This window comes from Mercenaria mercenaria, chromosome 4 (genome assembly GCF_021730395.1).
Source record: "Mercenaria mercenaria strain notata chromosome 4, MADL_Memer_1, whole genome shotgun sequence".
Classification (NCBI taxonomy): domain Eukaryota; kingdom Metazoa; phylum Mollusca; class Bivalvia; order Venerida; family Veneridae; genus Mercenaria; species Mercenaria mercenaria.
In genome coordinates this window covers 100,498,270-100,525,372 of record NC_069364.1, presented here as the reverse complement: position 1 = coordinate 100,525,372, position 27,103 = coordinate 100,498,270, and the positions used below count along the sequence as shown (strand labels likewise).

Sequence of the window (27,103 nt, the reverse complement as noted above, 5' to 3'; positions counted from 1 at the left end):
TGGTACTCAAGATAAGCGATTTAGTGCGATTTCTACTAGTTAAATATGTCTTTTAGAGTTATCATAAAAGTTGCTTGATCTGGGTCCTCCACAAGGCTGGTTAAACGAGGCGAGAAAGTCCACTCAAACTGAATACGATATCCCAGACCAAGCGTGTGTAATCATTTGCAGCACCTTGTCCCTTTAATTATCCAAGAATCAATTACGTAAACACTAATGGGCAGCAAGTAGAGATAATAGTTCTAAGTCATTGAAACGAGGCGTATTGGTTTTCAAACAATCGATTCTGCTGGCGTCACTTCCGGTCTAAAGTCTTAAAGGACATCCTTTGTCCAAATATCTATTTTCTACTGTAATACATGTCCAATATTTCGTTACTTTATATCAAGTGTCACCTGATTTTTATGAATAAGATCTACGTCATGGAAATACTGGAAGCTAAATATACGCGCACGTTCTGTTGTTCTGCATAATTTATTCTGAGGAAAAATCTATACGTCTGCTGATCTCTAGCAGCGGAACAAATATATGAAACATGGCGGGTGTGTGGGTCTAAATTATGAATGCTATTATGTATGGAAGTGTGTATTGATTCAATGGAATTGAAACATAACGGAATTATGGAGTAAGAATTTAAAAATAAAAGAAATAGATTTTAAAGACGAAGCAGACGACAAAATTAAACCAGAAACATGATGCAGATTCAGAGACCTATCCGGACAGAATTAACTCTGAGGTACTAACATATTGGTTTCTAACATAACGTTTTATCATATTATCTATACATATATTTTTACAGTACATTTGTAAAACCATTGTACGACTGTATAAGTTTTATATGAAATCATTATACTACTGTGAACATAATACTAACATATTCTTAAAATATTCTGTTTCATGTATTGAATCAATTCTTATTCAAATGTATTCAATAGAAGGCAGAACTTCACATTGATTTTTTCAGTCGCAGTTTGTTGTATCTTTGAAATAACTTTCTCCATAATGAAGTGCAAACAAGATCTTATTAAAGATATTATATCTTCACATCACCGAACATTATAACTATATCTCAGAACTTCTCGATTACGTAGTACATACTTTATGATTACGCAGTACATACTTCATGCTTTGAAAGTACATACAGCAAACCGAGCCTTTGAACTAGATACAATCTTGTTTTAAAGGAAGTCACAAAAAGAGGTAAACACATTTTTAATCAGATGAAACATATATGTATCTGTATGTACACAAAATCCTGACTTGGTTTGATAACAGCTTCTCACACACATAGAAATCTCTAAATATCTTAACTAATCATAAGACAAAAGTCAGTACAAAGAAATAAACGAAAAATGACTTTATCTATCTTCTGATTGTCTGCAGCATCTTTCCAAACATAACTTCTAATATTTCGGCATAGTTTTAAGTAGACTTTAAGTAACTGAAGTGCTAGCATCAGTATTTAAAACATGTCCATTAAACTAGAAATGTACGAAGTGACAATGTTATTCTGATTACAGATATCTCTTGCCCCAAATTCATATTTCAAAATAGAAATTGTTACCACACAGTATGTATGTACTGATGTAAACATACAAAAACATGGAAATAATTATAAACAATTTTGTATCAAGGCTATACATGTGTAAGTAAACACAGTATGAACATGTTTGTACGAATACGGATTATCACTTAGAAACTGGAAGTTGTTTTAGCAAATGACTATAATCAAATAACATACTGTTGTGACTGAAGCTCAGCATAAGTAGTCAGTTTCTATATGTAGCCAAAATATACATTGATGAGTAATCTTTGTATTTAAGGACGGTTGCGTCAGTATTGGATAAAAAAAAATCCCAATAAAAAATTTGTTCAAAGTTTGTATATGAACACATTGTCATGTTAGAAGCAGAGTTATGAAAACATCGAAGGTCTCCATGCTTGTTCAAGAGTTATCTGCCCTTGAATGTGCAAATTTGAAAAAAAAACAGTTTTAAGGGCAGATAACCCCTGAACAAGCACGGTGACCTATGATTGTTTTTTGTATTTTTCTGTTTCTATATGAAACTGTGTTCATGTACAAACTTTGAACAAATTCTATTATTGGGAAATTTGTGTCCCATCTCTCATACAAGAAACTGCAGCATGTGTCTTTAAATCAATATCTAAAAGATAAATATATTTTAGTGAGAGATGAGCATAATCCATCTTTAAATGTGAGTATAACAGAGTTCTGTAAAGAGAGCATATATATTACAGTGTAAAGTTAGCCAGGTCAGTGACACTATGTACTCATTGCAAAAATGCAGAAAAGATAATTTAGATGTACATTTTAGTAAATGTACTTCGATCCTACGTTGAATGATTTAGCAGTACAATTGTTCCTATATCCATAAAGACCCATCTACTACGTGATATGCATAAAGATCCATCTACTACGTGAAGTTATCAATTCTGCCGTCCTATATCCATAAAGACCCATCTACTACGTGAAGTTATCAATTCTGCCGTCGGTGCAAACTCTAACATTTGTTTTATTTGATTTAAAAAGCTGGATACTAGTTATTCTAGAGCCAGACATGTAAACACTGTAATATATCTATGCATATGTTCTAATGAATCATACAACTGTTTTATGTTAAGATCAAACAAAACAGATGATACGTAATTTCCTCAATAATGGGTTTAATTAATGTTTATAATTAATGTCTATAATTCCAATTAACTGAGGTTCCCGTATTTCATCAAGTTGTTTGAGGTCATGTTGCTTACATGAAAACGAATATTTTGTAGGTAAATTCCTTAGTATGGAATCATTGCCAAGAGTCTTAGGTAATTTGTCGAATTGAATGTAACTTATAAGAACCTGTCATAAGTAAAAGTGATTCCAGTAAATGAATCTTAAACATATCCCGATTAAAAATGTTACTAACAAATAAAAAGCCTGATGATTCATTTAGAGAAACTGAAAAATGAAATCATATTAGCATTGTTTCCAATATATTACCAGACCTACAAGCCATCTTAGTGCCACGAAATACCAGTTAATTTCAACTGTTTCAACAAGTTTACACATTCAAACTAGGTCAAAACAAAGAAAATGTAGAATGGAATGCCATAAGGCATTGTGTACCATGATCACTTTCACAACCACGCCTGTTGCACACTAAGCAACCCTCAGATAGACATTGTAATGTAAAAATATAACACAGAGTGTGCTATACATGTAATACACAACATGAAGATACACCATGAATATAGAATGAATATAAAATAGAGGCTACAACAATATGAGGATGGGGCAACACCATGATCATATAAAATAATAATAATGACATATAATGCGAACAAAAAGCGACACCGTCTTGGAAATTGGGAGTAAGTGAAGTGATTGTTTGGTGAAAAGGCATGTCTAACCCAAAACTCAACTTGTTTGATAAAAATAGTAAAATGTGAAATTATTCCCCGCTACGATTAGGTAAAACAATGTCTTTTAGAAATAATAATCTTTGTATACAGAAGCTAGTTCAAAGGAAGATAATACTTATCAAATAAAACTTAAACGATCTCTCGTAATCGGGCAAAATAAAAGCAGATTTGGTTTGAGTGATATTGTTTCTGTCCTTGGGGTAATGTAATATGTAACATCCCTCACAACCCCTATAACCGGTCGAGTCTAATTAAGTCTTCCCGTACTTGGAACTGTCCAGGGGATTCTTTTATATATCAGCATATGCATACCTATATGAATTACATCTTTTGAGAGTTGTACACCAAACATCACGTCCCTAGTCCTGCGTAATTATTTTAGACTGGAATATATGCCTCATTAAACAAATATCTACGTCTAGTTTCAACGGATGTTACATAATACAAGTTACAAGTTACAAGTTACAAGTTTATTGGCAAAATTCAGCAATATAAAATAGCCTTTGGCCATTTACAAAACATAATACATTATGGCAAAGACAGGTACAAATACAAAAACATTTCATTTGCAATATATACATGTAATAATCACAGAAACAGTTCATTGTTCAAGGGTATTAATACGTATATTCATAGCTTCTTTTATATATTTGGCTATGTTAACTAGTTTAGTTTTATTATTAGTTGACATCAAAGAATAGTATTTCTGTCTACTAGGCCATGATACATTACCTAGATATTTCTTTCTAATATCATGATATTTTGTACAGCATAACATAAAGTGGTATTCAGATTCAATCATATTCTTATTACACAAAGCACATATTCTATTTTCCCTTGGTATGTTGTTATATCTACCAGTTTCTATGGCTAAGGCGTGTGAGCTAAGTCTTATACGAGTAAACCATTTTCTAAGTTCATCATTTGATAATTTAACAATATAACTTTCAAACCAGAAAGTAGTTTTAAAGTTACAATAAGTATCTAGCTTGGCACTTTCATTTACGGATGCATTCCAATCTTGCATGTATTGATCGAATAATCGTGTCTTAAACATATCAAATTTATGTATATCAACATTAAAATTAACACGTACATTATGATATCCTAAGTGGTCAATTATAGAGTGTATTCGCGTTGTCCAACAATTTGAATTAACGTTATTACACAAGTCAATATAAACTGTATGGATAGGTGAGTTTACATTTTTCATGATTTTAAACCAGAATTTCAGTGCTCTGGACTTACATGTTATTATAATAAATCAAATAGATCAAAATAAAAAGATAATTGTTAATACAAATAGAAATGTGACAGTAATAAGTTGCCGAGATAAACCACCAATATAAAAAATAATTTTCTTCCTCCGCCTTCTATAAAGGCATTGTGTACATGTGTATATTATTCTTTTGGTTTGCTTTTTATATACATACTTTTATCGGGCATTTTGTGGTTTGCTTATTGTATTTTTGTATCCGATATGTTTGCCAGGGGATACCTTTTATTTACATTGTTCTGTAACATTGCAACTTAGCAGGATTAACAGTAAAATTTGCTGCGTTAAAACTTACCAGTGGTGTTTTTGCAATTTACGGTTGTAAGGCCGTGTCCCTTGGTGTTCCTAAATTTGTTTGGTTTTGTCCTTGTTGATTAATCATTTTTCTTTGTCTATGTATAATTGTCAATACATACACTGTGTAGGGTTTCATCTGTGTGAAGCTACGTTCTAGGAACGTTGCTGTTATTTCTTGAGGATTTTTGTCTTTGGTTTTTATGCGTGTGTTTCACATAAAGACCTATGTGCATGTATACTAAAAAAAAACAGTCTCATATTATCAAATGTCATTCATTTAGTAGTACTGTCTCACCTGACTAAGATCTCACTACATTGAGTGTGTTTCTTTCATAAGCTTATATGATATACATTCATTTTTGTTAGAGAGGGAATCAGAAAATATGAAGAAATATAGTCTAAACACTCTACAACGTTCTCGAGAAAAACTATTGAAAGTCAGCTGAAACACTGCTTCGGATATGAATTGATCAATAACTAAAACAAACTGTGCAATAAAACTATGCACGCTGATTGTCAGAGAGTAGTCGATTTATATTATGTACTTTGTATTTTTATTACAAACATTGATAGCGCCGGGACCAACGCTTATTTACTAAATCGAGCGATGCTTTGAACTTTAATAAATAGTGTTATTTGTCATTGGACCCATACATTGTGTTACAATTTTCTCGATAGTTTGACATTTCCATGTTAATATTCTTCTTACTTTGTTTTAATTCTTTAATGAAATTACAATTGTAGTTAGTGATTTTCGTCTTAACACTTCAAAATAAATACTTTAATGTCCCGATTCACTAATTATATTTTTCATTTCTCCAACATTTTAAGGGCCCAAGGAGGTATTTGAAAGAATATTAGAGCCTATTATCATAAAACAGATGAATGATTTTTTCAATCTGTTTCACTCACCCAAAAGAAACAGAATAAAAATAAAAATCAAAAAAAAATCTTACTAGACATGTTGCAGTTATTTTTGCCACGCTGGTTTTTCACTCCATATTCATACTTACTTATCCGATTCAAAATTAGAATGATCAAATTTTCTCTACCATTACTAATATATCTCAGACAATATTTTAGAAGTCATACAAGGCCAAAGAATATTTCAAGGTCTTCAAAAAGTATTCGTATTGCGGTTGCGAAATGTCCATGGCACTTGCTCATCGTTCTGCTATTAATCACTGCAAAGTCTTCAATATAACTTTCGCCAGATACAATCGGTCACAAAGCGCGAGAGGGACATGAGACTTTCATTGTTTTGTATTACGCATTGAACTAGTTGATATGTAGTTGTGATTAGACATCAGGCATATAATAACGCTGCATAAACGTACAAGAAAAACAGCACAACGGCACATGAAAGATATCACTCTTGTATTACAAATACAATAAGGAATTATATAATTATTATAAAGCAGTATGCCGGATATCCCCCTCGAAAGAAACCCTCTAATAAATAATATTTTGATCAAAATTAAACTTGTTCAGTTGGTCGGTGTTGAGGATGTTTAATATTAAATTTTAAATAAATTTTCAGCTTATATCCTAATCTCACATTTCTACGGTCAGGTTTGCGCACGCACGTTAGCGAATTAGAAATATGTCTGTAATTAATTTGAAAGTTAACGTAGAAATGTTCTTATTCATGTCTACAATTGGTCCTTTGTATATCTTTAATTTATAAACACTTGCCTTCCAGACTGGTCCACGACCTCAGTCCCGAGTCAGGAGATTCTATGGATGAAGATGATGACGAATCATTGGAAATACAGCGAGAACGCTTCCTCATTAGCTGCTTGGCACAGTCTGCGATAAACAATAACAACAGTATTAGCCACGTGACACAAACCACGTGTGATAGATTTTGTGATAAAACACAAACCATCAAAGACACATACGCAAAGTTAGAATGGCAACAAAACCATTTAGAGCGGATCAACAATCATATAAATGAACAACATTTAAACAAAGTGCTCGACAGTCCTTATCAAAATATAAATCTGATTAACAACAATTTTCTACAGGTACATTTTTTGGTATTTTTGTGTGTTTTGGTGTCCTGTATAATGATGATTATAACTTTTTAGTTTGTCTGATTTTTCAAAAGAATCTACGAGGTAATTTCATCACTTGATCGTCCGCCGGCTTCGGTGTTTCCACAGGCTTCGGCGCCGGTTAAGATTTCTTTTGTTTAGTTTTCACTTATTCTCAAAAGCTATAAAAGCTATGGCTTTAAAACTTGTTAGATGAATACGTTTCTAAAGAGCCATAACTTTCGCTTGCATTTTCACACAATTATTACCCTTTTTCTACTTATAAAAATTGGATTTTCTTGGTTAAATTTTTGTTTAGGTCCATTTTACTTGAGAGCAACAGCTTTTATACGTTGAAAACGGTTTTTATCTTTATGTGAGTATGCAGACCAAGAGCCATAACTCTGATATGTATTTTGTCAGAATAACGGACCTCATGTACTTTGACAATAGGAATTTCTTTGTCAAATGTTTTGTTTAGGTCCTTTTTCATGAGTATTATAAAGTAAAACTTTGAAACTTGTATATTATCATAAGATAAGTAAGTAGGTCAAGAACTATAATTTGTTAAAATTATGACATTTATGGTTATTTTAATTGGTATTGGTTCACTTTTTTATATACTATAAACTTCATGCACTTTCTGCCAACAATATGTGAGTAAGAAGGTCAAGAACCATGATATTTTTATTGCATATTGCGTAATGCCAAACACTTGCAGACAAGCATTAACAGTCGCAGGCGATGCTTTTTTGATCAGACCATACACTTGATGTATTCGATGTTGTTACAACACACAAATTCCTTCCAATGAAAAAGCCATTTTTTAAATTGAGTTCAAACTGAGAAGGAAAATATTTTTCGTTACATGAAATATCGCTCAAACGAGAAAATGTATGTTAACTGCAAGTGCACTCAGCGTGTAATGTATGCAACATTATATTCAATGCATTTCTCAGTAACAGTAATGATCTTACCAATATTGTTCAATTAAATGGTGCAATTTTTGAGTAATTACCGTTATTACTTTATGTAATTTATACCAGCATTATGCAAAATGGCAGACAATTGAATAACAAATGTAATTAGTTTTCATTAATCTTAACATGAAAGGTCTGTGTGATTTTTTTACATACATTATGTTTAATTTTGTTATAAATATAGCTCTCTGACTGCGAGAATGACTTGAGCGACAAAGAGAATGTTCGGCCATGTTCCCCCTCCCACAAGAGCCCAGCAACAACTACAAAAGCCGCCAGAAGACCCCGTAAACTACCTGATATACCAAAGAAAGTGCAAGGTAAACTCATCCTTGTAATACATGCTTCGTAACGTAATTGCATAATTATAATTTATTGTTATTATCTGTTGTGCAGTAGCGATTTTACCATGTAGCAATTTACTATCAACTAACGTATACTAATCTCTGTTTCAGATTCCAAAACGGTGAATATTTCTTTGACCGTTTGTGTATGATCCAGTGGTACTAAATGTTTTTCAACTTTATCTAAAATGACACATATTCTTAATGTACTGGTTATGACAGATCTAATAGTGATAATAGATATGCTGTACACCATCTGGATCAGTACACGATAATAGTTCTGAATTGCAAAACTGTTGTTATTCTCAAAACTGTCCCACATAAATATTTGTGCCCTTTGTGTACATTAATTAGGAAAACATTAATGTTTTCAAAAGGTTTTGAACTTTCTTCCTATGCTGTCGCGCACGTGGCAACAAATCCATTTTATGCCAGGCATATGTCAGATTTGCCATCAGTGTTGCATTACTGCATTTATCGGTTATTGTATGTGTTTGTGCAGCGTGCACATCGATTTTGGCAATCCTGTAACTGAACGTCAAGGAATGCAGAGAAATGTTAACACTGATTTGTTGTTTTATTTTGTTAACAAGTCAGAGTTAGACAAGGAAATGTGATTAGTGTTCAGCTGAGGAAGCAAAAGAAGGATATTATGAAAGGTTATTGGAAAAGGGTGTGTGAATTTGTTATGGTTTTATAAAACACGGCGTGAAGAACGAAAGGGCTTTGATTGAAAGAAAAGTGAAACTGTGGTTGAATGATGCAAAATATGTCTGACAATGGCGTTTGTCTTCTACCTGACATTTGTTTTCTATGTTTCAGCCCCCGTTGTACCACTGAAGCCTAAAGTTATTAACAATGAAAAATGTCTTGCTGATGAACTTCAAGAAGCCCTTGTCAAAACTGAACAAAGCATTGACAGTGACAATGATGACGTTTTTCTTCCAAATTCTGGAAAACAACTTCCAAAGGTTTATCCTAAATATAGTTGTAAATATTTAGAGGAACTTAAAACTGTGAAATTTAATTCTGTGTCAAAAAATACCCGAGCCCTTCTAAACTCGGATAATATGTATCTAAAGGAAGACTCCACTGAACGGTCAGATGAACAACGGGCTGCGCATGAAAAATCAAATGATGTTTCACGTGAGAAGTCGCGTGAGGTGTGCACTTCCTCCAGCGGACAAGGGAACAATGAAGGCAACGGAGGTATGATACTACATAATAAACGTTCATTTAAACTGCAGTGTACTCTCAAGAAGCATACATTATTGATGATGACTAGAAATCCATATTGCATCACTTTCCTCGTGGTCAGTGGATAGAAAATGCTTATTTTAAAGGAAATGTTCTTGATTTTGCAAGGAAGGCTGTGGTTTTGATATGCTATATAGATCTAATATAATATCTGGCTTTAAATCATTTTACCTAGTCACAGTGATCAATTTTCCGAGATAGTTTGTAGTAGTGTTGATCATTTTAATAAATGTCAAATAGACAATTCCATTGACAACTTCTCAGTTGAAGTGCTAAAATGTATCCACTTACTTGTATTCAATCTTGATATATTTCTGGACCTTTGAGACCCTGGACTCCATTCAATATATTTCTGTAATAAAATACCACTAGCCGGTGTTAGGGACCGTGAGAGGTGTTGCACTTTCCCCTCTCATGAACAGACACGATCTAAACGAGTCTGCTATTATTTTCCATAGTTGCATTCTATGCTTCTAAACGGTCATCTTACAGATTCTATTAAATACCAATTATCTTCCAATTTCAAGAAAACGTTGTTGTTTTCTGTTTATTTGATAGAGGAACCAAGACAGACATGAATACGGTCATAAAACTTTCTTTTTAACTTTTTACAAAAAAGATATATATTTTGTTTTCTAGTTTGTTAACATAATTATGCATAAATTTCAATATGCCTAAAATTCATAAGTCAATTGATATACGTTTATTATTTTTACACATATGTTTGAAATTGGGCAACCGGGTTAGAAAAATACTCCCCATTGTTATCTAACATTATTCAAATGTTTTTGAAAGTCGAACAAATCTACAGTTTTACTCCTAGAAGATTAAACAAATCCATAGAATGTCTAAAGTCAGATTGACTGCATTTAAAGAACTACGTGGATCAGGTTCACTTTTTTATATGTATACAAATATGAATACTTCTAATATTATCTTTTTCAGATTCACGTCGATATAGTTCCGGTTTTCCAGCAACACAATATCAAGATTTAGTTGTTACTCATCGAGGAATGCATCGTTTCATACCCCGTCACAAGGATGAAATAAGCATAGAGATAGGTGATCCAATACATGTCGCGAAAACAGACGATGATTTGTGGTGTGAAGGTAAACTCACTTTTACTAACTCTGTTAAAAAAGTTTAAAAGAGCACAGATTAGTGACTTTTAAAGATCTTCTCTGAGAATGTCCTCAGTTGTATGTGTTGTTTTCTTTCGCTTTTACTTTACTAAATACATGTTCAGCAAAAATCTAGAGGGATATAGTCATTCAGACTATTTGAAGGTACAGTACACACTTCACAAAATCGGTATGGTATAAATTACGTTAATAGGAAAGGGACTACAAAGTATGTAGAGTGTGCTTTTGTCGTTATACCTTATCAAATAATAATTTTATAATCATGTTATTTTATAATCAAGCTATTTTCAAGCATTTTATACTAGCATGTAAGGATGAAATCAATAATATAATGAAAGTGTTCAATTTTGTGTGTATCCTTCAGGTGTCATCTAACTCCGCACGAACAGATGAGAGTATGATTAAACCCATTGTTTACAGGGTAACCAGCGCATACCAGGACCTCTGAAATTTCTATGAAGAAACGAATGGAAGAAGGGTAGCTGATCTCTTTTTTTATATATATGTGCTTTATTTGCACAGCTACCTCCAGATTAAGGCCTTTCTCCTAAATGTCTAAGTTATTATACATGTTTTGTAATCTTTTCTCCCGTTTTTATTTCAACAAAAACCAATATCATAACGCTTTAGCTGCGTAAATCTTGTCGAAACTTAATTACAACAGTTGTAAATATGAATTAACTTTTCTAAAGATTGTTGGCCAAACTTTCAAAGATAAGTATAACAATACATTTACAATTGCTTACTTTCTGTTTCTTTTTTATGTGTTAAGTCCATTATTTTTATATAATATGGTATTTGATTTTACTGTTTTAGAAGACAACGGGTGTTCAAAATTTTTTCTACGATTTCTTGGATCGGTAGAAGTCAATTACCATAAGGGAGATGAAATATTGTGCCAAGCTATAAACAAGGTAATTTTTGCAAACACTAACTTTACAATGTATATGCAAAATAGTCGTATACAAAATATTAAGGAGTCACGTCAGCTGAAATGATCGATTTAAATATTGCATTAACTAGATAATGTCAAGAACATGTTTAACGCGTGCATAGTGTTAGTCACAGTCATTCTCCTAGGCAACCTCAAAAATCAATCTTCTTGAAAGCGAATTCAATACTCGTACAGGTATTATTATTCTAGTTAAAAGGTCATAACTGAACACGGTATGTTCACGTTAGTCAAGGTAATCTGAACATTAATACATACATGCAGAATTTTCCATTTTACAAGTAAAAGATGTATATTTTTATGCCCCCGAAGGGAGGCATATAGTTTTTGAACCGTCTGTCTGTCTGTCGGTCCGTCGCAATTTTCGTGTCCGGTCATATCTTTGTCATCGATGATGGATTTTCAATAACTTGCATGAATGTGTACACAGTAAGACGACGTCAGTGCGCAAGACCAGGTCCTAGCTCAAGGTCAAGGTCACACTTACACGTAAGGATGTGCATTGATGGCGTGTCCGGTCATATCTTTGTCATCGTGATGGATTTTCAAATAACTTGATGAATGTGTACCACAGTAGACACGTGCAGTGCGCAAGACCAGGTCCTAGCTCAAAGGTCAAGGTACACTACAGTTAAGGATAGTGCATTGATGGGCGTGTCGTCCATATCTTTGTCATCGATGATGGATTTCAAAACTTGCATGAATGTGTACCACAGTAAGACGACGTGCAGTACGCAGACCAGGTCCGTAGCTCAAAGGTCAAGGTCACACTTAGACGTAAAGGATAGTGCATGTGGCGTGTCGGTCCATATCTTTGTCATCGATGATGGATTTTCAAAAATTGGCATGATAGTACCACGTAAGACGAGTGTCACACGCAAGACCAGGTCCGAGCTCAATGTCAAGTCACACTTAGACGTAAGATCATTTTTCATGATAGTGCATTGATGGCATGTCGTCCATATCTTTGTCATCATGCAGGTTTAAATACTATGATGAATGTGTGAACAGTAAGACGATGTGTCGCGCGCAGACCAGCTCGTAGTCAAGTCTAAACTCTTAATATCGGCCATAACTATTCATTCAAAGTGCCATCGGGTGCATGTTGTCATCCTACGGAGACAGCTCTTGTTGTTTCTGTAATATTCTAAAAGAATTAGCCAGCATTATTAAAACTTTGGAGTCCGAACACTACGCATACACTTTTTCAAATACATAAAGTTTTTTTCAGCTAAAGATTCGTTAATCTCTTTCATTATACGTCGTGTGAAATTTCAAACCCAAATCTAGAAATAGTCATAATTGGTTGCGTAATACTAGCACCGGCTTGATAGATCGTGTAAAGCATCATTAAATAAACATGGACAAAAGAACCATTGTCTTTGGTGAGCAAGTGTGCAATTACTCGGCGGCAAAAAAACGGATAAAGGAATATCGATTCTTAATTATGTTGTGATTGTATTTCATTGACAGAACAAGAAAACTGTTTTTGTTCTGAAACTGTAAAAGGAATTATTTCAGTTGTGTATGATATATTGATATAGAGCTACTGTAAGAATATCTGCTATAGAATATGACTGTGTTGCTCTCATAACCGGTATTCGCTGCATTAGCTATATGCCTTTACAATGTTAACACGACACTGCATGTCTTAGGTCTTTTCATAAGTCAAAAAGCAGTTGCAATTTAGCAGAATTTTTTACACGGTTGTCATAATATGCTGTTAATCTAGTTTTGTTGTTAAATGTCCTTTTAGCTTTCTAATTAGGTATATAGCCAAACAAGTTGTTTCTTCCCTTTCCTTGTCATATTCCGCAAAAACTTAATTCTTACGTTGGGTAATATAAACAAATATTAAAGTAGCACAAGTATAACCCAAAATGACCGAGGCATAATTGTTTCTTGTTATAAATATTAAGCTTATAACTTGCTATGGTGAAGGAAACACCTGTAAAACCAAAAAAAGCAGGAAAATCGATGACACTGTCTCACAACCTTGAAAAGGACTATACTTTCTTTTTTGCATGTCTGACTACTAAGTTATCGATATTTGTTATGGATGCCGACTGCTCATGAAGGCTTAATCATATGAGCTTGCTATGCATCATTACTTGAACAATTCTAAGCACTGTTGTCACAAAACTTTCTGAACCTAGTTTCGTTGTCGAAAGGCTTGTTTAGTGGCATTGTTTTTGTTGTTATTGTTGTTGTTGTTTTCTTGTTGTCTTTTATTTTTCATTTTTCAGTATTATAATCTATATGTAAACAATTAAGAATTCGGCACGTGTCTATCTAGCATACAGTGATTGATATCAGTGTACATTAGCTCTCGTAAACAAATCTCAGTCAAACTGAGTCTTCATTTATTTTGCTTGTTTGCGTTCTATGCTCCCGAAGTGTCTTCTATATCTATTGCACTCCTTCTATTTACATAAAGTGTTACCATATGCTTCTATGCTCCCGAAGTGTCTTCTATATCTATTGCACTCCTTCTATTAACATAAAGTGTTACCATATGCTTCTATGCTCCCGAAGTGTCTTCTATATCTATTGCACTCCTTCTATTTACATAAAGTGTTACCATATGCTTCTATGCTCCGAAGTGTCTTCTATATCTATTGCACTCCTTCTATTAACATAAAGTGTTACCATATGCTTCTATGCTCCCGAAGTGTCTTCTATATCTATTGCACTCCTTCTATTTACATAAAGTGTTACCATATGCTTCTATGCTCCCGAAGTGTCTTCTATATCTATTGCACTCCTTCTATTTACATAAAGTGTTACCATATGCTTCTATGCTCCCGAAGTGTCTTCTATATCTATTGCACTCCTTCTATTTACATAAAGTGTTACCATATGCTTCTATGCTCCCGAAGTGTCTTCTATATCTATTGCACTCCTTCTATTTACATAAAGTGTTACCATATGCTTCTATGCTCCCAAAGTATCTTCTATATCTATGGCACTCCTTCTATTCACATAAAGCGTTACCATATGCTTCTATGCTTCCAAAGTGTCTTCTATATGTATGACACTCCTTCTATTCGCATAACGTGTTACCATATGCTTCTATGCTTCCAACGTGTCTTCTATATCTATTGCACTCCTTCTATTCGCACAAAGTGTTACCATATGCTTTTATATTCCCAAAGGATCTTCTAAATCTATGGCACTCCTTCTATTCACATAAAGTGTTACAATATGCTTCTATATTCTCAAAGGATCTTCTATGTGTATGGCATCCTTCTATTCGCATAAAGCGTTACCATATGCTTCTGTGCTTCCAAAGTGTCTTCTATATCTATGGCACTCCTTCTATTCGCATAAAGGGTTACCACATGCTTCTGTGCTTCCAAAGTGTCTTCTATATGTATGGCACTCCTTCTATTCACATAAAGTGTTACCACATGCTTCTGTGCTTCCAAAGTGTCTTCTATATGTATGACACTCCTTCTATTCACAAAAAGTGTTACCACATGCTTCTGTGCTTCCAAAGTGTCTTCTATATGTATGACACTCCTTCTATTCACAAAAGTGTTACCACATGCTTCTGTGCTTCCAAAGTCTCTTCTATATGTATGGCACTCCTTCTATTCACATAAAGCGTTACCATATGCTTCTGTGCTTCCAAAGTGTCTTCTATATGTATGGCACTCCTTCTATTCACATAAAGCGTTACCATATGCTTCTGTGCTTCCAAAGCGTCTTCTATATGTATGCCACTCCTTCTATTCACATAAAGTGTTACCATATGCTTCTGTGCTTCCAAAGTGTCTTCTATATATATGGCACTCCTTCTATTCACATTAAGTGTTACCATATGCTTCTATGCTTCAAAAGGATCTTCTACATGTATGGCATCCTCGATTCACATAAAATGTTACCATATACTTCTATGCTTCCAAAGGGTCTTCTATATGCATGGCATCCTCGATTCACATAAAATGTTACTATATGCTTCTATGCTTCTAAAGGGTCTTCTATATGCATGGCATCCTTGATTCACATTAAGTGTTACCATATGCTTCTATGCTTCTATGCTTCCAAAGGGTCTTCTTTATGCATGGCATCCTCGATTCACATAACATGTTACCATATGCTTCTATGCTTCTTAAGGGTCTTCTATATGCATGGCATCCTTGATTCACATTAAGTGTTACCATATGCTTCTATGCTTCCAAAGGGTCTTCTATATGTATGGCATCCTTGATTCACATAAAATGTTACCATATGCTTCTTTGCTCCCAAAGTGTCTTCTATATGAATGGCACTCCTTCTATTCACATAAAGAGTTACTATATGCTTTTATATTCCCAAAGTGTCTTCTATATGCATGGCACTCCTTCTATTCATATAAAGCGTTGCCATATGCTTCTATGCTCCCAAAGTGTTTTCTATATGAAAGACATCCTCGATTCACAAAATATTTTACCATATGCTTCTATACTTCCAAAGTATATTCTTTGTGTATGGCACTCCTTCTATTCACATAAAGCATTACCATGTGCTTTTCTGCTTCCAGTGTGTCTTCTATATGTATGGCATCCTCGATTCACATAAAATGTTACCATATGTTCCTATGCTTCCAGAGGGTCTTCTATATGTATTACCATACAACCATCTGTAATAATCGAACTATAATTGTATATATCAATTTAAAACATTTATAAGTACAAATATATATATTCATTTTCTCTAACTTAATTTTAAAGTAAAATAGTATACAGTGTATATTAATTTTACAGTATAACCGTATTTCTATGTAAATGTTTGAAAATTATGTGACAGTCTGCTTTATATTTCAAAGTAATATTTCAATATTTTATTCTATAGTCTTACTATATTTCAAAGTAAACTTTTATATATATTACATGTGATCGGCTAACTATATTTCTCAATTATATTGTATATATAGATGATATTTTAGTTATATTTAAAAAGAAAAGTACAATTATACGCTTTTATGCGATAGTCTAGCTATATTCTTTTTTCAAAATGAAATTTATATATTCGTGATATAGTCGTAGTACTTTCAAAGAAAACATTTGATATTGATGTATTAGGCTAATAAAACCTATAAAAAAACTTTTGGGAGCAGAGAATGCAACCGAGCAAAATAAAAACAGAGTTGGATTGACCGAGTCTCTTCATATAAGGTTAACATGTAACATCCCTCACGTACACTTTTCAAGGAACATGTAGTTATAGCTTACGTATATTTCTAAGTTAGACTATTAGATCTATATTTATGCGGTATCTAACTTTTTTCTTATAATGAATATAATGATGTAAATATGTGATAATCTAACAGCTATATTTCAAAGAAGTAAAACTATAACTCAAAGTTAAATTTTATATATTTATGTGCATTTCAAAGAAGATCAAGTGATTCAAAGAATACCATGTGATATTCTAACTCTATCACAAAAATCAATGTGACAGTCTATTTATATTTCAAAGTACAATTTTTTATTTTATGTTTTCAAGTGAATTATAGAGTTTTCTCAGTGAAATAAAAGTGATAATCCACAGTTTTGAAACAGTAGATTATCATTTTTATTTTCACTGTTTTTGCCGAACTAGTTCCGGTCCTCCGTCGCGATTGAAATCAAATTGTATACCGAGCGTTGTGAATACCGGGGACCATAATGACGATGACGTCGTTAAAATGACGTCATTTGCGTTATGCTTTCTGTTGATCTTTCGCGCGATTTTCGACATTTTATAAATTACACGACAAAAGTAGAGTTTTACACATGAAATAAAAAGAAAATTTGTTTGTGTCAGTGAAATATCAGTTTTATTTCACTCGTGAGCACCAAAAAAGTCATTTTCACTCGTGGCTACGCCACTCGTGAAAATATCAGTTTTTGATGCTCACTTGTGAAATAAAATTGATATTTCACTGAAACAAACAAATATCCTCTATATAGATCTATACATTTTATATGTACTTCATTCCTATACAGAGATGATATCTAACACGGCTTTCTTGTCTCACTGCATTATTGATCTGTCTTGTCTGGCATCGATCCTAAAATAGCATGCCAGATAGTAATAAAATTCATCATTTCTACATCGTCAGTCTTCCTTGAGAGATTCCGTCAGATTCTATTTAATGGCGGTATCAAATTACACCATGTATGGGATTAACTAACAACTTGTTCAGGTGTTTCCTTCCGTGCTTTTCAATAAGACAGGTTCTCAATAGATGGTAGCTGCACCATCCTTACTGGAAACTAGGCGGCAATCTTAGCTGTTTCCCTGGTTTCTCTCTCCACAAACACCTTACCGTAGTTTGTTATCTTATCTATCAGATAATGAAAATGTGACAACTGGTTTTGTCTTTTTTGCGTCATAAGCTTGCAACGGATCCTTTTAAAGAAACAAAAATAGGGCATTTCTATTTTGATAACGCCTTGTATGCCAGTTCAGATTTCTTATATTTCTATTCCTTAAGGGTAACAACATCCATGCTTGGAATAATTTCTAATGGAGTAGGATTTTTTCATTCCCGTTTTTTTCTGTACTATATCATCTAGTTACTGTGGATGTCAGACAGTCCCGGTTAACAGGATTTTTGGAATTTGTTCTGCAGAGGTCAGTGGTAATGACATATCTGTGGAATGTAAATGTCAAGATTATTTCCGTAATTGTGACTAATGTTCTGTACCAAAGTCGTAAACATCATTTATCACCTCACTAACAAAAATACTGGAGGACATGAATCTGAAAGTTCCTGTTTTTGCTTTCAATCCAGTTCAGCTAATGCAATGAAACAAACTTTAAAGTATTATTCTCCTTAGAGTCAGTCACAAAAGGTCATTTGCCCTATTTAGTAACACTTCTGTCTATAAGTTTTAGGAATAAGTATTGGTCAATGTTTGAAGGGCACTTGGCTTTTGCTAATGATGAAAGATATTTATTGACTCTGACACACCGATTGACGGCTTTGTTAGCGACAATGTATTCTGGTTTATCTTTGAAAGAAAGCATGTGCAACATTTTGGCTGTAATTCTCATTAGAAAGAGCTTGGTGACGGATTAAAAATTTAATATAACAAAATTGGATAATAAACAAGACAAGTCTGGCCGTTTGGATATAAAATTCAAGCAATTTGAGCAGAGATACGTCATTGTTCTTTTTTACATGGGCATTATTATTGATAATATTTAAATTGCCATATCCTTCAGGGTGAAGCCCGATATTCATATGTTTTCGCCAGTTTTAACGTTTCATGCGACCCAGATGTTGCATATTCCACTTTTAACTATAGGAGAAGATCTGTTTACTACGTAATAAACGCTGAACATAACTAGAGAGCAGGTAAGACCAAAGTGTTATAAACATATATTTGCACCATAATGCACACAACAATGTACTGTAAATTTTAGCTGAAAAGCATATTTCGCCAATATCATATTGACGCCCGAGATGAGATACGGGATAAAACTTAGATTAATTGATTACATTAAGACTGGTAGAACATATCCTTGGAGACTGCGTTTGACATCAAATATTGGAATAATGGCATCCGTGTGACTGAATACAGGTTCGCATATAATTGTTTTCCCAATATGTATAAACACTGTCAAGGAATGACGTCAACGATTAACCAAACACATCCTACTCCTTCTAATTTGTTTTTATAACATGACAATCCTCCTTTTCTTTTGCGATTTATTTTAGTCCTTTCGACGTTTTACGGCCTACCGTCTTTGAGCTAGTGTCAAAGATTATCCAATTGCCTGGAATCGTGGATCTAGCTTATTGTCCCTTTTTTCGCATTTAAATGAATAATGAAATAGTTTAATTATTGAGAATGACTTTGTGAACATGAACTATTAGTTAACTAATCTTTAATTTTACAAACAGTAGATCTGATTATCATATTGTTTCTTTGATGAAAAAGTCAAATAATGTCAGTAGTAAAAAAAAATATTTTAAAGTACATTACTGTACGTAGAATGTCTATTATTTTTGTCAATATTTTGCGATAAAATGTCGCAAACCAAAGATCGGATTTTCATGTCAAAGGACACTTAAGTTCAACATTAGGAACAGACAGTGGGCAGTTTTATATATAAGAAAATCGATAGAGTAGAATATATCAGAGAATGTGGTGGGCGTCTCCTACAATAATCATGTTCTCTCTAACTTAGAGACAGGAAATTGAACGAGATGAAGTGGGTTTTTCTGATTGATCCATTTGTAGTTACGTTGAGTTCTTATTTTTTCTGAATGTATAATATCCGCATTAATTCAATGTGATACATTATTCTGAAAGTGATACAATAGGTTGGGGGTTTTTTATTTCCTTTCGTAAATGTTTAAAATTATGTGATGTTATGATCCTTTTATTATATTTGGGGATAAAATGAAATTCCCGAATACTTTTGTGTTCAATATTGCTTGTCTTGTCTTACCATTACATATAATGTTAGGGATTTACCTGGCGGGTATTACTTTTGTTGATACTGTCCTGTTATTTGAAAGAAGCGTAAGGTGGACCTTTACTGTTTAAACTCACCATTTGTGGCCACTAGGCTGTGTCGTTCTAAACTGATCCTTGCTTGTTTGGTCCCCGGTGTCCGTATGTTTTAACTTTATGTTATTTGTGTATTGACCGTGCATACGCTGCTGCGGCGTATCGGTTTGAGGGACGACAGCGTTCCTTGAATGTGGCTATTCTTATAAGATTTTATACTTGGTTGCTTTTAACCCTTACCCTGCTAAATTGCTATAACGAACTTGTCCATCTTTCAATTTGGACAGTACCATTAACTGTTAAAAGGGTTGCATACCAAAAAGATACTGACTGGTCGCAAAGGCAGAATAACTCGTGTCCAGCATGATAATGGTTAAGGTGATGGACCCGTAATGACAATTGGCAAATAATATATTATCGGGAATCTCCGGTTTTTACGAAAAGACATGTGCGCGTTGACCTACATTTATGTCCGAAATATGCCGAATGACCTGACGAGAATACGTCATCACACAGAAATTGCAAAGTGTCATAATGGGTCCACAACCTTTGGGGATGAAAGTCATCACGAAAACAATAAGGTTTATGCCAGTAAAGTTGACCTAAAAAGTACACTTTAAACCATTCAACCAAAATCAGAAAAAAAAACTATCTTAGTGTTTCTTATTTTCTTATATATCCTCATAAAATAAGATATCTCATTGGTAGTTTTCTACAGAAACGTTCCTAAACAACTTGTTTTATCTGTAGCTTGCTGGCGGCAAGTGATTCTATCAGTGCAGACCAAGATCAGCCTGCACATCCATGGTCTGCACTGTTCGCTCAGTCAGTAAATTTTCAGTGAACACTCCTTCAAATAATAAATGGTATTGCCCAAATTGAATGATGGACCAGTCCATTTTAGAAATGTAGCAGGCGGGGTTAAAGGACTAAACATAGCTCTTTTTTTAATTGTTGATGAAAATTATTTTTGAAATACAAGAAACTGTTACGGAATATGTGAATCAGACTTTAAGTTAGATACAAGTGGGATGGAACAGGACAATATACCAGTATTACATTATCACAATGAATATAGCTTATGCAAATTGAATTAGCTTTTCCAATATTCACAATTTGAGTATTTGTGTTGCCTTGGAATCATTATATTGACCGAAAAATTGTTACATGAAATGAGCACATTCTTTTCCGGCAAATAGCATGCTATCTCTGCGTGCTCAAAATCATCTTAATGAAGAATGCATGCTGCAGACGTGAAATAAAAATATGCTTGAAAACACAAAAAAGATATTGAAGGAGAAAATGTTCATTAAATACAGGAAAGTGAATGAAATTGCAACAGAATTGTATCGATTTTTTTAAATAAAAGCATGTAAGACTTTGTCTCAGTGCTGAATATATATTAACTTCCAGAGAATATCATTGATTTTATATGTGTGGCATTTCAAAGTCCACCGTGGCCTTGCGTACCAGTGTTTGTGCGATCCCGGAAATCATACGTGCTTAGAACAAGAACCGCTGAACCTTGAGAGAATGCTTTTCTCGTCCAAACTCGGACACAAGTTTCAAAACTATCATTTATTCCTAAAGATTCCTACTAAAGATTTTATTTTTCAGGTTGCTTTATCACGTCGAGCAGTGAACACTTCATTACCTCCCCCTATATGTACATTAGAAGTGAGCCAGTATGGCATACGTATGTTTGACAAAAGTAAATCTGGGGTATGTATACGTATATAAATTACAATGTCACTTTCACAGACCAGAACCAATGAATTTGCTACAGTAGTTATACTTTTCTTTTTTTCAACAGACCTCTACAAAGACAAATATTTAGCATGCTTGGTTCCCTTGCGGTTTACATGATTACTATGGTACTTTATTGATATATATATAGAGTGATTTTGTCAGCAACTGGCAAATTGTAAAGGAGCAGGACTCGAACATATGGTTTGTTCTGATTAGGGGTGAACAATTAACGATGAAAGACACAGTTTAGACGCATTAGTCTCGAAAGCACCTTGCAAATAATCATTTTAGAGAAATTTTTGATAACGAAATATTTGCCCTAACAGTTTACAGTTGTGTTCTCACAATTTTATTGAGTATAAATTAAACTTTGTCTTGGATGGATCAGTGCACGTTGGCGAGTGGTTTGTTTATTAAGTTATATCATAATTAACATTATTATTTAAAAAATCGAATTCCTTACTAACAATTTGCAGAAAGTCCTGAAAATCTACTAAGTCAATACCCTGTGTTTTATAATCATTTTCTAAAACTTGTGATTTTGTTTTTCAGCATGAACATTTAGAAGCATTTGCACATTTCTTCGCTTTGAAAAATATAACATTCTGTGGACATCATCCCAGAAATGAACGGTAAGGTCATGAAGTATTTACATCTGAACTTTTACCAGGAACCTTTTGGAAAATATATTGTTTTGTTTTTCGTAAGATTATATAATTGATTATACAATGAGGGGAAATATTTATTTTCCACACTGTTATCATAATGTTCGATAACGGTATAAGGTTCTTCCATTTCACCTTTTATTATAACCATATATAAATTAAAACAAAATTTTCATGTAAGCTATAAAGATTCATCATGTACAAATAAACCTCTTTATACTAATAATGTAACATTTTTCCTCTTTTATAGATATTTTGCTTTCATCACGAAACACCCCAACCAGTACAGATATGCGTGTCATGTTTTTCTTGGAGAAAAATCTACACGGTCTGTCACAGACGCCGTCGGGTGAGTTGTTTCTCGTAACATGCACCTTAGCATACTTTTTTCATTATAGATAAACAATATTCCACAAATACTTTAATTCACGTGGGTATTTAATAAGAGGTTGCCAATGTCTGTAGGCACATCCTGATTGTACTTTCTTTAAGAAATGAAATACTGCGTTTTATATGAAACAAAACAGATTAGTTTTAATACAGTTTTATACTGATTAAAACCTGGGAATTTTTAATACTTCTTAAAATGATTTTGAGGATGTGTATCAAGCCTTAGACATTGCAACATTCCTACATTAATGTATTTGATGTCTTAGATATTTCTACTATAACTCGGTTTAGGCCTACATTCTTACATATTTGCGTTTCATGCCATAGACACTAAAGCCCTCTACAGACGGTAGGTTTTTGTTGTACAACACCAATTAAATTTAAGATGTACAGCCAATTATTATAGTGTGTACGATGCTATTCCTTGATTTCGTAAATCTTAAGTCTTGACTTACAGATTAGGACATGTTCTATTTCGTAAGTTTTGCCTTACGTACCACCCACGTTGACAAGCAACAAATTGGTAAATAATTAGTTGATAAGAGGCAAGTGAATGAAATTCCAGAAACAATTGTCCAAAAAATAAACACAAATCTGAATATAAAATGGCTTCTAATGCATAATGGAAAAAGGATGACACTGAAAAGTTAAATGATTTGAGCCGCGCCATGAGAAAACCAACATAGTGCGTTTCCGACCAGCATCCGCACAGTCTGGTCCATACTGTTCGCTAATGGTTTCTCTAATTGCAATAGACTTTGAAATCAAACATCACTGATCCTGACCAGACTGCGCGGATGCAAAGGCTGGTCTGCATCCATGCAAAGCCACTTTGTTGGTTTTCTCATGGCGTGGCTTATTTGTGTCATGCGTAATCAAATTCATGGGACATAAAAAGGTGAATATCATTTTTATTATTAATGGTTACATTCTTTTCAGTACCTGATGCACTATACGTTATATAGGTAAATCTCTGTGATTTATATTAGAATGGAATACTGTCTGTATGTGAAAAATGTACAATTTCAAAATTGTACATCTTTGAGATAATTAGTGTTGTACAACAAAAACCTACCGTCTGTAGAGGGCTTAACTTTCCTACATGAATGCACTAAGTTTTAGGCATGGCAACATACCTACATAAAAGTGCATTGCAACATTCCTACATTAACGTGCTTTAAACGTTGTAACAGTCCCATATAAATGTGTTTCGTGTATAAGACATTGCAACATTCCTACATTAACGTACTTTATGTCTTAAACGTTGCAACATTCCCATATAAATGTGTTTCGTGTATAAGACATTGCAACATTCCTACATTAACGTACTTTATGTCTTAAACGTTGTAACATTCCCATATAAATGTGTTTCGTGTATAAGACATTGCAACATTCCTACATTAACGTACTTTATGTCTTAAACGTTGCAACAATCCCATATAAATGTGTTTCGTGTATAAGACATTGCAACATTCCTACATTAACGTGCTTTATGCCTTAAACGTTGCAACATTCCTATATAAATGTGTTTCGTGTATAAGACATTGCAACATTCCTACATTAACGTACTTTATGTCTTAAACGTTGCAACATTCCCATATAAATGTGTTTCGTGTATAAGACATTGCAACATTCCTACATTAACGTACTTTATGTCTTAAACGTTGCAACATTCCCATATAAATGTGTTTCGTGTATAAGACATTGCAACATTCCTACATTAACGTACTTTATGTCTTAAACGTTGCAACATTCCCATATAAATGTGTTTCGTGTATAAGACATTGCAACATTCCTACATTAACGTACTTTATGTCTTAAACGTTGTAACATTCCCATATAAATGTGTTTCGTGTATAAGACATTGCAACATTCCTACATTAACGTACTTTATGTCTTAAACGTTGCAACAATCCCATATAAATGTGTTTCGTGTATAAGACATTGCAACATTCCTACATTAACGTGCTTTATGCCTTAAACGTTGCAACATTCCTATATAAATGTGTTTCGTGTATAAGACATTGCAACATTCCTACATTAACGTACTTTATGCCTTAAACGTTGCAACATTCCTATATAAATGTGTTTTATGTACATTCCTACATTAGCGTGCTTTATGTCTTACACATTGCAACATTTTTATATAAATATGCTATGGGAAATTATTTTTCAAAATGTAAAAAAAAAATGAATAATGTATTATGTAGCATTAAAACATATATGATGCATTTGCATGTAATTTATATTTCAGGCAAGCTTTTAAAAGATTCTACCAGGAGTATATGGCGTTTACACATCCGACAGAAGATATTTACATGGAATAACATATACAAGGAAAATATTTACATGGAATAAAGTAATCTGCATAACACATTTGTCAGAAGATATTTACATGGATTAACATGTATTAGAAAGATTATAACATGGAATGAAATTATTGAAATTCGCGCATCTGAAGGAAGATTTTTCACGGAATGTCATGCATATGGAATATATTTACATGGAAAAACATACAAGTAAATTGTGGAATATTAACATGAAAAAAAAATCACACATCTTACAGGAGATATTTACATGATATATAATATGAGGAAAGTTTTTTACAGTAAAGATACTGAAATTCAGACTTACTGCTGAAGAGGATGTATGGAATGGAAAATGAGAAAGAGAATTATTTGAAATCAAACAAAAAGCAGTATAATTGTACTGTGTTTAAATAAAACGTTAGACACAAGAGGATTACTTGGAATAAAATTAATTTGAGGAGCTTTATATGAAGTAAAACTACTAAATACATGTATCAGAATATGTAAATTAATGTGTTACTCGTACAGGGCAGAAAATATTTACTTGCGAAAATGACTTTCATTTGCATATTATCATCATGACTTCAGATACATAATTCTCGTTCAATTACTAGAAAAAAGCAATGAATAAATGTACTAATGGAGCTGCTCTCCGGACAATAGATGCTGTATTTACGATAGAAACGTGATTTTCTTTCATTTAGCATTTTCTTCTCGGCGGATAGTCGCTATATGTCCCAGTGCCGACCAGCGACACGTGCAGCTACACCTGCTTATTTCAAGAGGTGGAAGTGCAAGAGGTCTAAGTTTATATAACTGAAGAAGCACTTAGACTTCTTTCGCATTCACCCCTCGATTTGATCTCCATAAAAGTGTGCCGAGTGCAAGTTCTAATGGCAATTCTTTCAGTTTAGCTTTCACAGACCAATTGATAGCGCGAGTGTCTCTCCGACGTTAATAAGTATCACATGGACACGTGCACCGTATTTAGGCCTTAGCGGCCAGGCCTACAAATGCGCCGCTTAGCGGCAGTAGCGACACATGCACCGCATGCAAACCATAACAACCGCATCGGCACATGCACCGCATTCAGACCTTAGCTGTCAGACCAACATATACACCGCATTCAGACCTTAGCTGTCAGACCAACATATACACCGCATTCAGGCTTTAGAGGCCTGGGAGCCTATACATGTACGGTGACCAATGTGCGGCCAATTCAGAGAAGCGGCCTTTTGTCCGGAAAAAATGTTTAAGCTAGCCTTACGACATTTTAAAAAGTCAGCAATAACAAGTATAAATAGTAATAATTTACTAATTTTCAAACAAGATCTATACATATTAGACGCGAAAGACTAAACACTGATTATATCTACACGAAACATTTTTTCTGAGTAGTAAGCTTTTGTTCAAAAAGACGGCATATGGAATTTAAACCATACATTCATGTTTCTTTTTATTCTTCAATTATAAGCATGTTGTGTTTGTTTTGCATGCAGATAAATGGTTATATGTGAGTCTTTCATTTACTATGACTATTACCTGTGATTAATATAAACTGTATGACAAAGTCTGTACTGATTCAAAGTTCCTTCAAATATTCCGAAGGAACAAAAAACACGTTTTTTCTAAATGATCGTTTCAAATTTATGTCTTACTTGAACATAATACGTAATAACGTTTAAACTTTGTAACTTGAAAAAGATTTATTAATTCTGATTATAAATATTTGATGATATTCTGTCAACTACTGACAAATGCATTAAATACATGTTACTATATAG

At 33.5% G+C, this 27,103-nt stretch overlaps 1 protein-coding gene across 1 annotated transcript; it reads left to right on the top strand.

The window, feature by feature from the left end:
- The first annotated feature begins 286 nt into the window (after nt 1-286).
- LOC123552515 (JNK-interacting protein 1-like) lies at nt 287-27,103 on the top strand. Its single transcript, XM_053542048.1, is given in 10 exon segments — nt 287-736; nt 6,705-7,029; nt 8,203-8,338; nt 9,185-9,571; nt 10,565-10,816; nt 11,582-11,676; nt 21,824-21,928; nt 22,508-22,587; nt 22,871-22,969; nt 25,265-27,103. Coding segments are annotated over 10 exon segments (1,596 nt in total). The 5' UTR covers nt 287-692; the 3' UTR covers nt 25,338-27,103.